General features: G+C 37.2%; 5 protein-coding genes across 6 annotated transcripts; 3 read left to right on the forward strand and 2 right to left on the reverse strand.

The window, feature by feature from the left end:
• The first annotated feature begins 1,651 nt into the window (after window positions 1–1,651).
• LOC120633561 lies at window positions 1,652–6,658 on the forward strand. The gene is made up of 2 exons (XM_039903770.1): window positions 1,652–1,843; window positions 6,200–6,658. The coding sequence occupies exons 1-2, from the start codon at window positions 1,652–1,654 to the stop codon at window positions 6,656–6,658; spliced, it is 651 nt and encodes a 216-aa protein (XP_039759704.1).
• Window positions 2,167–5,628, reverse strand: LOC120633899. Of its 2 annotated transcripts, XM_039904291.1 has the most exons (3): window positions 5,053–5,628; window positions 4,896–4,964; window positions 2,167–4,657 (listed from the first exon to the last, which is right to left on the reverse strand). In XM_039904291.1, the coding sequence occupies exons 1-3, from the start codon at window positions 5,102–5,104 to the stop codon at window positions 2,679–2,681; spliced, it is 2,100 nt and encodes a 699-aa protein (XP_039760225.1). In that variant the 5' UTR covers window positions 5,105–5,628; the 3' UTR covers window positions 2,167–2,678. The 2 variants fall into 2 exon arrangements, with proteins under 2 accessions (XP_039760225.1, XP_039760226.1); XM_039904292.1 differs by lacking the exon at window positions 4,896–4,964.
• A 1,618-nt stretch (window positions 6,659–8,276) lies between the features above and the next one.
• On the forward strand, window positions 8,277–10,337 carry LOC120633562. The gene has a single exon (XM_039903771.1). The coding sequence runs from the start codon at window positions 8,277–8,279 to the stop codon at window positions 10,335–10,337; it is 2,061 nt and encodes a 686-aa protein (XP_039759705.1).
• A 640-nt stretch (window positions 10,338–10,977) lies between these two features.
• On the forward strand, window positions 10,978–13,130 carry LOC120633902. The gene is made up of 3 exons (XM_039904294.1): window positions 10,978–11,238; window positions 11,580–11,671; window positions 12,613–13,130. The coding sequence occupies exons 1-3, from the start codon at window positions 10,998–11,000 to the stop codon at window positions 13,105–13,107; spliced, it is 828 nt and encodes a 275-aa protein (XP_039760228.1). The 5' UTR covers window positions 10,978–10,997; the 3' UTR covers window positions 13,108–13,130.
• LOC120633901 (protein ANTAGONIST OF LIKE HETEROCHROMATIN PROTEIN 1-like) lies at window positions 11,668–13,791 on the reverse strand. The gene is made up of 2 exons (XM_039904293.1): window positions 13,130–13,791; window positions 11,668–12,588 (listed from the first exon to the last, which is right to left on the reverse strand). The coding sequence occupies exons 1-2, from the start codon at window positions 13,559–13,561 to the stop codon at window positions 11,770–11,772; spliced, it is 1,251 nt and encodes a 416-aa protein (XP_039760227.1). The 5' UTR covers window positions 13,562–13,791; the 3' UTR covers window positions 11,668–11,769.
• Between the last annotated feature and the right edge of the window lie 2,378 nt (window positions 13,792–16,169).

Raw genomic sequence — 16,169 nt, forward strand, 5'->3', positions numbered from 1 at the left:
TGGGTGACAACCATATTGCGTTTTCACCCATGCAGCGGAAAGTAACTCGTAGTGGCAGAATCAACAAATTGTGTAATATGTTTTTTTGTACTCAATAACATTAAATGCTTATTTAAAAGTTCGTTTACTTTTACAAAGGTTTAAACATTTTTTTTCAATTTAGGTAACTCTATAGCCGCGTCCAGACCGGCTGAGCGCGGCTCGCAAGTCCCGCTCGCGAGCCAATAGTTCGGCCGGTGTGGACGGCGCTCGGGCTTCCTCGGGCCCACGTTGGCTCGGCCGAGCGCCACTCGGCCCCGAGCCATGCGTTGTCGGTTTTTGCCGATGCTCAAAGGCGGCTTAGTCTGAGCTGCTCGCCCGGTGTGGACGGACGTAACGACATTCGCGAGCCAGTGAATCAAAAATGGATAAAGAAGACAGTATTCGCTTAATACAACTTTACGGAAGCTTCAAAATGTTATGGGATTCGAAAGATCCAGATCATTTAAATAAAAACAAGCGAGAAGATTGCTGGAGGAAGATCTCTAAGGAAATGAAGTTACCTATACCCGAGTTGAAAAAGAAACTTGACTCATTGACAGGTTCATACCGACGCGAAAAGTCAAAGCAGAGAAAAAGTAATATCACTGGTTCAGGTCAGGATTCTTTTATTTAATTATAGTGAATGTTAGATTAGTTAATCTCATTATCAAATATCAATATGTACAACATTTACTATAGGACACACCATAGGAAATGAAAAATAACCTATAACGTCTACATATTTGTTACAGGCGCTGTCGAAATTTATGTATCGAAGTGGTTTGGTTTCAAATATTTTGACTTTATGTCAAATAAAGATGACACAGGAATTACAAAAGAAGGCGGAATAGATAACGTAAGTCCTTTATTTATGTTTATTTTCAAAATTAGTTGAACATTAATATTGATGCTGCCATGGAATTATTCCGTTTGTTACAAAATGTGTTGCTAAATGTAGACGAATATCTTTAGCACTAACATCACCTCTGCGCGGAATGGCCGTTAGAGGTAATAGTGCTGTAGATGGAATATTGTTTCTCCATTGACCTGGAATAAATGAACCATCAACTTCTCTATCATAATATTCTGGTGGAATAGAATAGTTATTTCTTCGTAAGTAATTATATAAATACACTGTTGCTAAGACAACTTTTGTAGCTTTTTCTGGCTCTAGGAGGATTGGTTTCCTAAAGATGCGATTCCACCAATGTGCCGAACTGTGCGGCACTGTAACGCACAGTGTATGACACAAATGTTCACGCTGGTCGACTCACTCCGACAAACAATAACAAAATGTGCGCGAACATTTTAGAAATGTTCGCGCACATCTGTATACTTTTGTGCGCGCACACATGCATGCAATGGACTCCTGTCGACGCGTACACGCTTGTTGTTCGCGAACTCAGTCTTGCTTCCGCTACCGGAGCGAAAACATTTATGTGTACGCGCACATTGTTTGATTAAGTTAAGTATGGATTGGACGAATGATAAAATTATAAAATTTATTCAAGCAATTGAAACTTATCCTCTACTATGGGATTCCAGTCACAATGATTATAAAAATAGAAACAAAAAACACGATGCCACTCTAGAGTTGGCTCAAAGTTTCAATTGTGACTCGATTGAGATAATGAGAAAATGGAAAATTATTTTGGCTCAATATCGAAGAGAAAAGAAGAAAATCGCGGAATCAAAATCTTCAGGTTCTGGTATATCAAACATATACAAGCCAAAATGGTTTGGTTATGCATATTTGAATTTCTTTCATGGAAGGGACGAACCGAATGCCAGTGTGAACTCACTGGACGAAATAAATGAACAGGTACGTTTAAATTTTTTATTTTCAAACCTCTGCTTTTATTTTTAGTTATGCTTTTTACGCTAGTGTTTCTTGCCATGCCACCATTCCGATGTCAGTTTGGAAATAATGTGCAAATTCTTCTCGTATGTCTTTCGCATCACCAGATGGTCTTCTTCCGATATGTCTTAAGGGTAGTAAGTTTGCCATGGGTGCATCGCGCCGCCAACTTCCATCGATAGTGCTATGAGTAATTTGGTTCTCAGTATCAAAACTGCCAAAAGAAGTATAAAGTTGCGCAGACGACTTTTGTGTCATCAAAAAATTATGCAAGTAACAACATGTCAATGTTATTAATTGAGGCCACCAGAACCAGAGTGACCCAAACACAAGCTACTATTATGTGGATATGTGCCAAAATAGTTAAGGTGAAATTTTAAGTAGATGTAATTAAAAAAAAAATCATAGACACTGTATTCAAAATTTGTAAAATATGATATTAGTTATTGATAAAATTTAGATGAACTGTAAAAATAATCAGTATTTTTGTTATTTGTAATTTTTTTTGCAGATAGGCCACTATGGCACTTAGCATTGACAATATATTTATAAACAGTGTATAAATAATAGGCCAATATGTATGAACCTTATCACCTTTTTTATTAATTTAAATGCAAATTGTCATTTTTCAACTTAAATACTACAAATTAAACTCAGAACTAGCTCCTTTATTACTGTGTAATTTTTATTAAACTTTAGATTTATCTTAAACTCATATATTATTAATTTATTATAGTTTTTATTTCAACTTAAGACTATCTTAGGCATAACATGACAAAGTATTAAATTAGCCAGTCAGTTAATCAGTCGAAGAATCACTAATTGCACCATCTAGTTCATTCCCCGCATTGGAGGAGACTTTGAGTTGTTCATAGAAAGGGTGATAGATAGGTGGAACATATTCCAAAAGGCATAGAAGGTCTTTTTTTTTCTCATGGCTGATTTTTCTTCCCTCTGGAAATAAAATCTCGAGTTCAAAGTTTGACGTATCTTTGGATGACCTCTTGCTGAAATTAACCTCTGCGAAAAGAACTTCTGGCTCGTTGGAATATTTGAAGAACATCGAGAATGGATGGCTTTTATTGTACAAAAGCCACTGTATTTTAAGCCATTCAACTTTACTTCGATCAACGCCGATCTTCCTGTTTGTGATATTAGTTTCCAAGGCTTTGGTGGATATAAAGTCATCTCCTTTCATTTCCACAATTTTGAAAGGTTTCTTTTTTCTTGCTGCTAATATCACATTGTTCCAATGTTCGGGAACGTATATGTCTGGGAAATACTTCTTTTGTTTTTCCACCAAGCCAAAAGCCCGGTCGCAAGATGAAAAAGAATGTCCGCTGACCGTAAATTTGTGGTCTATATTTTCCACTGTAAATTGAGGACTAGAAACAATATGCATACATAACGCTGCAACTTTTATGTTGCGGTTTTGCCCGCCACACTGGTCAGAGTACATGATTAGCCTCTTTGTGTGTACATGTTCTCTGATAAATTTTAGGAGGCATGAACCTATTTCTTGTGGTCCCCTGGATGCTGTCGATTCATCCCAGACATACATAAACATTTCGTCTGTACCAGCATTATGAATGCCTAAACAGTAGGTCCACAACTGACGCTTGTAGTAGCAAATACCAGTTGAAATTACTGGTGTTGGGAGAGTCTTCATTAAGTCAAAGATTATAACGGTAGTATCGTTATCCTGCTTCGCATTTTGCATGTCAAGTTTTAAATTTTTCATCGCAGATTCTGCTTTTCGCAAATGAAGTTCTTTGGCGATAGTAAGCTCATTTTTTTTAGAAAGCTCGTTGTTATCGCAAGCGTCAATTTTTACTTTGAAATTGTCACATCGCTTACATGAGTCAGTTACTGGAGCATGAAATGTGAGGTTGAAATTTTCATTAAATATTTTTTCGAATATGTATTTTGAAACTGGTCCTGCAACCTTACTTTTGTATTCAGAGTACATTATTGACAAATTTAAGTGAGGAGGCAAGTACTGTCTCGATTCACTTTTGTGTCTTGTGTAGTGAGAATCATATTTCGGAAAAGTATTGATGAAATCCTTTACTTCGTTTACTTTTGTTTCTGGAGTTTTATTCGACGGAATGTGCCGGCCTCTTTTATCAATGGGAGCGGGATCGCCAAGAGGCTTATTTTTCAGAACCCTTGTAAGGCGTCCGTCCGATACTTTAAAAACTTGCTTAAAAAATGACTTACACACACGAATATGTTTTCCATTCGCCTCTGGTAAGTGATACAATCGAGAAAATTCCTTGGGCTTCGATGTGACGTTTCCAGCTACCCGATCCGATGTGGTATCTCTAACTCTCACATAAGACCTTGCTTTTATCACGACATGTATGAGTGAATATAGGTATGCACTTTGCAAATCAAAATTTGCTAGGGCATAAAACTTTGAAAAAAGTTGTTTTTGTCTGTCATGTACAATTTTGTCATGGCATTTTTGATTACAGGTGCATTGAAGACCTGTATCTATTTGTTTAGCAGGAATGAGAACGCCTTTTGTATTTACGTATGCCTCACCTCTAGCTCGTTTATTTTTTCTCACATTCTTTTTCCATAAACTTTCTTTGCGCATACGCTTCCTTGTATCTTTGTTTGTTGAAAAAGATGGCTGACCCTCTTCATTGTTTTCAGTAGACGAGTCCCCAAGAATGTCTTGTAAACTCCTCGATGAGCTCCTGCTACGTTGTTCTGGGACATACTCAGAACCCGAATCCTCATAGGGCTCCACCGGACTCAATCCAAATATATCTGCAAAAATAAAATTATTAACTAATTATTATAGCGTAAATTAATAGCTAAAATATATAAAAATCAGAAAAGTAAGTAACAACCTACATACATGACGAAAACTTAACATTAAAACTTCTCATAAGCACCCTCAATTTTTTTCAAAAGATCTATCCAAGAACGCCTCCTTCAATAGTCTAATACGCGAAAAAAAAATCCCACATTGTTTTATTACGGAACTCTAAAAACGTAAGCTTACCACGTAAGTCACCTTCAATGTTGTCAGTAGCTTCATTCTCAGTTGCACTCATTGTAGCTTCTGCTGGGTCTGGCCCAAACAAAAATAGTCAATGAAAATACAGTAACAAATTAAATAATAACCTAACGAAAACTCAACATTTAAAACTAAGAATTACCTAGTATGTCATCCTCAATGTTTTCAGCAGCTTCATTCTCAGTTTCAATCATTGTAGCTCCTGCTAGATCTGTTCGAAACAAAAATAGTAAAAATTAAGTTAATTTGTAGGTTACAATTTATTGACATCGAAAAAACAAGAAAATATCTGACTAATAACAGGTATTCTTACCTCTTAAGCTTATTGCTGTACCGCCAACACCTTTCCGCACGTTCACGTAGATTAATAACTAATCTATACACACTTATTGCGTAAAAACACCAGTTTTGTACCCACAACACCAAAAATGTTTACACGTAAGTACCAAAGACCAGAGTGGCCCATGTCACATGAGCCGTAATGGCGGCAGATACTATAGTGACTCAAGTGATCTGGGCCACTATGCTCTATTAATATTCATTTAAGAATCAAAATGCCAGAACAATTTTTTTAACGCCATCTATGATTGTTTACTGAAATTACCTTTGAGCCACTCTGGCTATGAACTTAAGGGTTTGAAAAGGAGCATTGCCGTGGTCAACTAATATATCACAAATTGTGGTTTGGGCCGCTCTGGTTCTGGTGGCCTCAATTGTGCCTTTTCTGGAGCTAACAGTATAGGTTTTCTGAGTACGCGAAATACAGCGGACAAAATGCCAAATACATTTTCCACAACACGTCTCGCTCTGCTCAACCGATAGTTAAATGTTCTTTCTTTTGATCTTTTGTCATGTTGACCGGGATATGGTTTCATTAAATTTATATCTAATGCAAAAGCATCATCTGCCACAATGACATGTGGAATTGGTTTGTTCCTTCCGGGTAGCGCATAAGGTGGAGGCAAATTTAATTTTCCTTGCTGAAGATTAGCATAGAATCCAGTATTTTTGAAGACACCACCATCCGATATTCTTCCTTTACAACCGACATCTACGTACGTAAATTTATAATTTGCATCAACCAGTGCTAAAAGTACAATGCTGAAATCACCTTTGTAATTAAAAAAGTCACTTCCAGTATTCTTTGGAGCTTGAACAACAACATGTTTGCCATCCATAGCCCCAATGCAATGAGGGAAATTCCATAGATGGTCAAATTGACGTTCTATCATCATCCATTCTTCTGAAGTGTTAGGCATCTGAAAAAAGAAATCTTATTATTATTTCAGCTAACACAAGATATCCAGGAACACACAGTGAATGAAGATCAAGAATCTCCTCATGAAAGGCCAGTCGAAAAGTTTAAAGCTCCGAAGAACTCGCAGAAACGTCGTGCTGTCGATGAAGACCCGAGAATTGCTCATGCTTTGTCCATTATGGATAACGTAAACAAGCAGATGGAAGCAAAAAAACATGATGATGACGACATTTTTGCTGCAGCCGTCGCAACGAAGTTAAGGAAAATTAAAGATGAGCGGACGAAGATTTTAGTGCAAAGAGATAATGATAATTTATTGTATGATGCTATTATTGGTACTGGAAAATATACTGCGACTCCAATGCCTTCACCGTATTCAGATTCGTCGAATTCTCAGATCCGAGTTTCAAGTTTTCAGATCCGTGATAATGATGACTCAGATCTTTTACGCCAGAATGACAGCGAAATATTAACTTGGCATGATATGTAATGCAATAAAAGTAACTAAAATTAAATGTCATTTTATTTTCTTACCTTAATATTTTCATTCAACACGCTTATCAACGCCTTACAGGTTTCAGGTACAATCCGAGCAATAAGTTCTTTTGAAACTTTAAATAAATACATTAAACTTGCAAAAGAATCTCCAGTAGCAAGATATCTTAAAGTAATTGCAAGCCTTATTGAAACAGGGACACATTTTCTGTAGTTTGTATCTTGCTTAGCAATAAGAGGACTAACTGCATTGACCAGCAACTCAAAATCTTCGCACGATATTCGAGTGAAATTTTTAAATCCACTCAATGGATCTATTTTTATTTCTTCTACAAATCTATTCGTTTCTTCATTTCGTCGCTGTAGGAAAGGCCTCACCCAACAACGCGGTTTCTTTCTTCGTTTCTTTTTAAGAAGACTTAATAAAACACAAGCTGCAGCACAAAGCACTACGTTTTCCCGCCCGTCCATATTAACAACTGAAGACAGACAACTCTTCTCAGTGAACATGTTCGTGCACAAGTGTGCCATATTGTGCGTTTACAAAAGTTACGCACAACCTTGCCGGTGGAGACAGCAGCTAGACACGATACCAGCTTAGTACGTGCACTGCTGGAGTTTTGCACAAAATGTTTGTAAACAAATGTGCTGCACACTATTTTGGTGGAATCGTACCATAAGGACTCTGTAGACTGAACTTAAAATACAAAAGGCATTTTCAACGACTCTGCGAGCTCTGCTAAGTCTGTAATTAAACTCTTTCTTTGGAACCCGCCTCATGATTACCTTCAAATGGTTTCATAGTATATTTGGTAAGCATAAAAGCTTTGTCGCCCAATATGAAATATGGTATTTTCATTATGTACGGTATTTGTAGTATCTGCTCTTCAGGAATGTTCCGTTGACAGTTTTCTAATTTTCGATATAAAATCGTATTTTTAAAAACTCCGCCGTCGGAAATACGCCCTTTACTTCCGACATTAACAAACAAGAATTTGTAATTAGCATCCACGAGAGCGAAGAGCACTATACTAGGAAAATTCTTGTAGTTGTCGTAATCAGTACTTAGGGGAGAGTGGTCACCATTCGTACAGTTAGTATAACAGAAAAACTAAACAGCACACAAACACGCCATTGCGTGCATAGACATACCGGCCGCCATGTTGCTAGCAGAGTGTCGCGCCAGTCGCACCACGGTGTCTCGGCTGACAAGACGTAAAGTTTATTCGCGCGCGGTGAGTAAATTTTTTACATAAGTTTAATTCGCAATTGTAAGTAGAATTGTTTTGTTTTTGACAAAATGGTGATGGTTAATTAATGTTAAAATTGTTTATTTTGAGCTTTAATTGTTATATTTCTCAAACTAAATTAGAATTTGTATAAAGTTGTGTTTTAATTTTGTGTAAAGCATGGGGTGCATTCGGACAGCCAAACAGGGGGCACATTCGTATGCTCCCCTTTAGATTTTTATGAAATGAAATATAGTAATCTTTTAAAATTATCGTGCAGACAGCACAATAACATATTTTTCCTTTTATGAATCATTCTACTTCTAACAAAATGATTTTTTTTAATTAAATAACCCTTATAATTAATATTTTTTTTGCAGAATCATGGTGCGAAAATATAAAAAAAAGGGTACGCGTACTCAAGAGGTGGATGAAGAGTCCATGAAATTAGCAACTGATGACGTAATTCAAGGACGGTTGTCATATAGGAAAGCCGCGTTGAAATATAACATCAAGACATCGACGTTAGAAAGCAGAGTCAAGAAATTCAAAGATGGCTCTAACACCGATAGACCCCCACGAACATTTCATTCTAAGTTCACAAGTCTACAAGTCTTCTCCTTGGAAGAAGAGACACGCTTAAATGATTACATTATTAATTGCTGCAAAATGCATTATGGGCTAACAACAGTACAAATTCGCAAACTTGCCTACGAATACGCGAAAGCGTTAAATTTAAAATATCCCACGAAATGGGATGAAAACCAAATGGCCGGCTTAGAGTGGATGCGTAAGTATAGAGAAAGAAACGCCAACCTCAGTCTGCGAAAGCCGGAAAATACAAGCGCAGCTAGATCGTTCGCCTTCAATAAGACTGCAGTTCCTGAGTTCTATAGTAATTTGGCTGATGTGTTACAGCGACATAATTTTGCTGCCGACAGGATATTTAACTTTGACGAGTCTGGTGTGTCTACAGTTTTAGAAACTCCTAAAATTTTGGCTCCTAAATCACAGAAACAAGTGGGACAAATCGTGTCGGCGGAAAGAGGCGAATTGATGACATTTGGCGCAATTATTTCTGCAAGCGGAAATACTATCCCTCCGCTATTTGTATTTCCACGTGTACACTACAAGGACCATTTCCTTGAAGGTGCGCCTGAAGGAAGCCTCGGAGCTGCTAATAGAAGCGGGTGGATAAATGCTGACATATTTGTTTCTGTATTGAAACACATACAGAAACACACACTGAGCTCTAAAGAGCACCCAATTTTGCTTTTATGTGATAATCACGAAAGCCATATTAGCTTACAGGCTATCACATACGCTAGAGATAATGGAATCATTTTTGTGTCTTTTCCCCCGCACACAAGTCATCGATTGCAACCTTTAGACGTTGGAGTGTTCGGCCCATTCAAGGCGAAGTTGAAAATAGCGTTCAATAATTGGCATATGTCAAATCCTGGCAAAACAATCAACATTTATAATATACCTAAACTAGTTAAACTTGCATATTTTGAATCTTTTACCGCCAAAAATATTACAAGTGCATTTGAAAAGCCAGGTATATGGCCGTTCAATGAAATGGCCTTCAGTGATGAAGATTTCGCTCCCATTGAAGTGTACGCATCAAATAATTCAGTAAATAGGACATTTAATCCGGATACAAGTACTGTCGCTCTAGAACTACAACCTTCCACCAGCGTGCCATCGACTGAGGCAGATATTCGTGAGCAGTCGCCTTCTCTGCTTCAAAATTCTCTTTTTACCGGAATTGGCGAACCTTCCACCTCTGCGGCTGAGACACAACCTGAACCGAGTGCTTATATTCCCATCACACCAGAAGTCATAAGACCTTACCCTACAGCGGCAAGAACCAGAAAAACCGATAAAGGACGAAAACCGGGTAAATCCCGCATATATACAGATACACCGGAAAAAAATGAACTAGAAGAGAGACATAGACTGAAAGAATTGAAAAAAATAGAACAGGAAAGGAAAGCCAGAGCCAAAGCAGTGAAACGTAGTTTGAAGGAACTTAATTCAAGACAAAAGAAAAAGAAACCTAAGCAAATAGAAAGTGATGAAGATTCAGAGGAAACTGAAGGATCACAATTTAGCTTGCGGGAGAGTTCAACATCTCCAATCGATTTCGAAACGGACGAAGAAACTGATGATCGGAGTATCAATGATAATTTAAATGTGACACCAGAGAAAATCAAAGATAATTGTTTTCTTTTGGTAAAGTTTGCAAAAAAGACTTCTGTTGTTTATTACATCGGAAAAGTTCTCAGTCATTATTCGCCTACAGAGCTGAAAATATCTTACCTTCGGAAGAAACCGGGATCATGGTCATTCTTTTTCCCTGATATAGAAGATATACACACTCTGTATATCAGCGATGTCGCCATGATCCTCCCTCCAACCACGAGCGGGTTGTACAGCTAGAATGGCTAGACTTTTTACTTTTGCAGTTAATTTAAATAATTATAACGTGCAATAACTTCCAAAGAAAGAATCAAATGTAGATATGATTACCTTTAAGTTTAAATTGTCAAAGACTGTACAACAATCTCATAGAAAATGATTGTAAAGATCTCATTTAGACTGATTGTAAAGCTTAGAATTTATCAATAAGTAAACTAAGGATGAACGATTTAATTTTTTGTTACTTTTCTAAAGAAAGATTTATCGACTATGAGTCAAGTCAAACATTATTAGGTTAGTTCTTTAAGGGTGCTCCCTCACCGGGAGCATTCGCGTGTTATGTAACGTTACAGATTTGAGCATTACATCAGTGAAGGAGGAGAACCGAGCATTACAATGCGCACCTTGTAATGATACAAAACGGGCATACATCAGTGAAGGAGGAGAACCGAGCATTACAATGCGCACCTTGTATTGATACAATGTGTAATATCTTGATACAACTTGTAACATCAATGCGCTTCACAGCTTCAGCGGGCGGGCGGGGGGCTTCACTGCCCCTAGCCCCCCGCCCGCCCGCTCAGTAGCCTACGTGACAGTGAAGTGAACGCACGTTGTCATAAAGTGTTTCTGACGCTTCGGAGATTTTTTTGGCGTCACGGACAGTTGTAAATTTAAGTAATGGCTTGGGACAAAGAGAAGACTCTATTATTCATAGAAAAATATAGGGAAATCAGGGAATTATGGGACCCTAAGCATCCTCAACACTTTAATAAAATAATAAAACAAGACGGTTGGGTGAAATTATCGGATCAATTTGGAATAACCGTAGAAGAATGTCAAAAGAAAATCACAAGCCTGTTAGCATCTCTTAGAAGAGAAAAGAGCAAAATGAAAAAAAGTGCTTCAGGAACCGGAAAAGGTGGGTAACATATTTTATTTATGTACCTACATCTACTTTAGTCATGACAATAACTGTGACAAGCAAGGGGTGAGTGTGAGTGGCGGAGAGGTCACATTCCACACGACTCGTGTGTACCTAGGGCATGTTTTGTTTGTTGATGATACCTTCACTATAGGCCATTTGTTTAGAAAAAATGTAAACTTGATTAGAAATGATCTTGATCAATGTTGATTACACTTCAAAACTGGGCATCCGCATACCTAAACAAGTGGACTATAGGTGCCTTCACCATTTATTTATTTATTTATTTATTTATTAATTTATTCAATTCAGTACATATTACATAATCTATATTTCAGGTGCAGAAGAAGTATATACTAGTACCTGGTTCGCATATGCAGCTTTATCATTTATACTGGACAGATATGAACCACGGAAGACAACAGATTCAGTTAGTATATTATGTATATTACATTTAATATCTGTTTACACAGGTTTTAAATATTTTTTAACCTATCAAGGCTAAATAAAGCAGGACATTAATAAACATTAAGCATATTCGTTTTGCCATGGTACTGCTCCTTCTTGCGAACAATAATTACTAATTTCTTCACGTATCTCTTGAGGAACTATTTGTGCTGCTTCTTGTTGTTCATCCAAATCCATTAAACCAGCATTTTCTTCGGTATCAGCCCTCCAAGATCCTGGTGTGATTACTCCTAAATTGTCCCTGTCAAAAGATCCCGGAGGTGTGTACAAATCCCTACTTCGCCGATTTCTTCGTAAGAAGTTATGTAGGTGTGCTATGGCATTAACTACTAAAGTAGCATTTTCTGGTTGCAATAACATGGGTTTCCGCAACACTCGGAAAACTGCTGACATAATGCCAAACACATTTTCGACTACTCTCCGTGCTCTACAAAGTCTGTAATTATAAATTCTCTCCTTTGTTCCTTTACGATGATGTCCTGAATACACTTTCATTATATTTTCTGATAATGCGAAAGCTTCATCCCCAATAAAATAATAAGGAATTTCTTTGTTCCGCATCGGCAATGCTCTTGGCTGTGGTAGATTCAAAGATTTATTCTGCATTTTAGTATACAAATTACAATTATTAAATACTCCTCCATCAGAGATTCTCCCTTGACAGCCACAGTTTATATATATTATATTGTAATTTGAATCCACAGCCGCAAATAGAACTATACTAAAAAAACCTTTAAAATTATAGTAATCGCTTCCACTTCTGTATGGGGCTTGCAGGACTACATGTTTGCCATCTATAGCGCCGACACAATGAGGGAAATTCCACTGGTTATTGAAGTTTTCAGCCAAATTTAGCCAACCATCTGGTATGCTAGGTAACTGAAAAAAAAAACCTTGTTTTAGATTCCTTGTGAACCTGGGACACAAGACTTGCAGGAGACTCGCAACAAGCCACCTGAAAATCCTGATGCACCACAACGGAAAAAAGCGAAGGTGGATGGAAGTGATGAAATAATGCACTCGACTTTCCAAATTTTGCAAGACTTTACTTCTGCTAAATCGGATGAATGCACTACTTTTGGGAAATTTATTACTGAAAAACTCAAGACGTACTCTCAAAATACTAGGGCCTGTGTACAGCACCACATTTCCAATATCTTGTTTAGTGCCGATCGCGGTGAATATGAGTACATGTACCAGCAACATGGATATTGGACTCCTGATTCTCAACTTTCGCGTAATGAATCAAACCATGCTGGACCATCAGGCCTCCAAAGTACACCCTCACCAGCAGCAGTTCCATCCACTGCAGACGCCCAACTTTCTTCGCCTGAAGCCAGTATTAATAGCCAAGAAAGTGAGGGGTTTATGCGTGAATTTGGAGATCTGATTGATTAATAAACTAGATTAATAAACTCACCAGTATATTTTCTTTTAAACATCCAATTATAGCTTCACTCACTTCTTTGATAATACAACTTATAATCTGATTGGACATTCTAAAAGTAACCTGCAAGCTTGAATAAGAATCACCAGATGCGTAAAATCGTAACGTAACAGCTAATCTTTCTTGCACTGTTATTGCTTGTCTATAATTAGTATCTTCTTTTTTAACATATGGTCCAATGAGATTTATTAAGTGTTCAAAATCCGAAGAAGAGATTCTTAAAAACATTTTAAGTTTACTTATGGGTCGGTTGATTCTTTCTAAAATATCCAAACCGCCTGTATTTTGCCGGTTTTGATATAATTCATGACACCAATATCGTTTCTTCTGTGTTTTTTTTTTACGTAAATAACAATGTCGAATTAATATTGCCGCACTCAGCACAACGACCGCTTCGTCTGACATCTTGCTATGAAATGCTGAAAATGCTCAAAGTCGAATCAATATTACATTACACGCAAATACTCGTCAGTCAGGGAGGTAGAATTGTAATGTAATGCTCAAAGACGAATCTATAATGTTACAGTACACGTGAATGCTCCCGGTGAGGGAGCGTCAGGGAGGTAGAATTGTAATGTAATGCTCAAAGACGAATCTATAATGTTACAGTACACGTGAATGCTCCCGGTGAGGGAGCACCCTAATAAATAAATATTTTTATAATAATTAATAAAAATTTAACGACTTTAATAGGCTTTTTAATTACCCTGTATGAAAGTACCCCACCTACTGTACGAACGTACCCCATACGTGGGGTACCTTCGTACAAATATCTTATCGCAGAAAAATTACTATGATTCTTCAACCTTTTGACATAATAGTTTCGGACTTTTTTGTAACAAACTACAATGTATTTGTTACACTTAGGTACATAAACTAGATAAATTCAACAATTAATCATAAATAAAATAAATAAAATCTAAAAAGTGTACGAAGGGTAACCACTTTCCCCTATATTGATGGGCCTTTGAAGAGTTACGTGTTTCCCGTCCATAGCCCCTATAACATGTGGGAAGTTCCATTTTATTTCAAATTCATTTGATACTGCTAGCCATTCTTCTTATGTGGACGGTGTCTGCAAATAACAAATTAAACATTATTTTTACAGAGCAATCCTTCTCAACAACCAGGACCATCACAACAACCTACGCCATCGCCACAACAACCCGAGACATCCCCACAAGAACCCACGCCATCCCCACAAGAACCCACGCTATCGCTACAAGAACCATCGTCATCGCCACAACAACCATTGCCATCGCCACAACCATCGCGAAAGAAAAGACGGCTGAATACGAATGCACAAAATGATTCTCTTGACAATTTATTGAAGGACACAAATGACACATTTTCCGACCGTCTAAAACGTGCGAAATTCGCGTGCGCGCCGCTCTCGCACGTGCGGGTGTCGTGCAGTCCGGTGAGGAGCACACGCTTATGCGAAAATTTTGTTAGAAAATTTGGAAACTCGAAAAATTTTCTCCGAAATTTATTAAATTTATAATTATAAATGTTATACTGAGAGAAACTGAATGCTCAAACCGGCTCACCTTCGCTTGCGAGCCCGGCTCGGAACTTTTCACAAATTAGCTCGGGTGCCACGGCTCGCGAGCAGGAAGTCTGAGCGCGACTCGCGAGCCGCGCTCAGCCGGTCTGGACGCGGCTTATGGTTAATATATAATTTGGAAGACTAGCATAGCTTCATTACATTACACACTGTAGGCCAGTCGTTAACATCTACAGAAATTCTACTTATATACATTTTTTCTTTTAATATTGATTGCTTAGTACATCAGCTCATGATGAGGAACCAACAGAATAAAGAGAAAGTTGTAGTAGCCCAAACAACAACTCGCTGCTTTAATTTGACAGTGGCACATTACTAAATGTGTCATTATTTTTGTAATGTTACCATTCTACCCAAACTAACCTTAAGCATCTTGTGAATAAAACTCATATTCCTATGTATATATTTGGCTAGGTGGCGTGACTGAATGACGTTATCTGATTGGTCGAAATTGACCGCCATTTTGTTGGACATCGACACAACGCCAGTTGCTTAGAATTCTCGCAAGGTGACGCTCGCATTTTCTCTACGATATAGGCACAAAACGAAATAGTTCGTTGTTATTTTTAGAATATTTTCTTAGATAAAGTCATTTTACGTGTTGTGACCATATTCAAAAAGTTTTGATGTGATAGTTGTGTTTTGTTTCACTTAAAGAACGTGGTATTTGGTGTTGTGACAATATCAAAACAAGTAAGTACATAAACTTAATTGCGTATTTCAAAATAAGTTTATATTCAATTATTACTTTTATTAATTTAGGGACCTAATGCGAAATATGTCTGTTTCGTTTTTAAGGTCATAAGTTTTACGATTATTCTTTGCCAAATATGTCACTTTATTGTGCTATTGTTGAATGATTTTTGAACATGCGCCATTATTCAAGATAATATGCAATAAAATAATATTTTTTAATGTGACATTAATTATAAGTATGGTGTTAGGGGATGTGTTCCTATGTTCAGCAGTGGATGTCCTGCGACTGATAATATGATGATGATGATGATGAAGCATGGTGTGGGAGCAAAAAATTATGGATTGAAAATAATACCTTACAATATTATGATCTAATCTTATTATTTTATTCTTTCGCAGTGAATAATAGACGTACTCTTCAGATGTTTAAAAACATGAACATGGAGAAAAACACAAATAATATCAGTTCAGAAGAATTATTGCCAATTTCGGTATCTGATTATGGTCCTGAAAAATACGAAGAAAGGAATGCATTATCACCTTTGCTGGTTGAAAACAAGAAGGTATTTAACAAATTTCCTATAGAAGAACAAGATTTTTGTTCAGACGATAGTGTCAAGGATCCTGACTACGAAAATAATATAATATTAAGTGATTCGGATAGTTGTGAAACTAACATTAATAAAACTTTTTCAACACAACGACAGAAAAGATATTCTAAAACCAAAAAGGTACCAAATAAAAAGTTTA

This window comes from Pararge aegeria, chromosome 22 (genome assembly GCF_905163445.1).
Source record: "Pararge aegeria chromosome 22, ilParAegt1.1, whole genome shotgun sequence".
Taxonomy (NCBI): Eukaryota; Metazoa; Arthropoda; class Insecta; order Lepidoptera; family Nymphalidae; genus Pararge; species Pararge aegeria.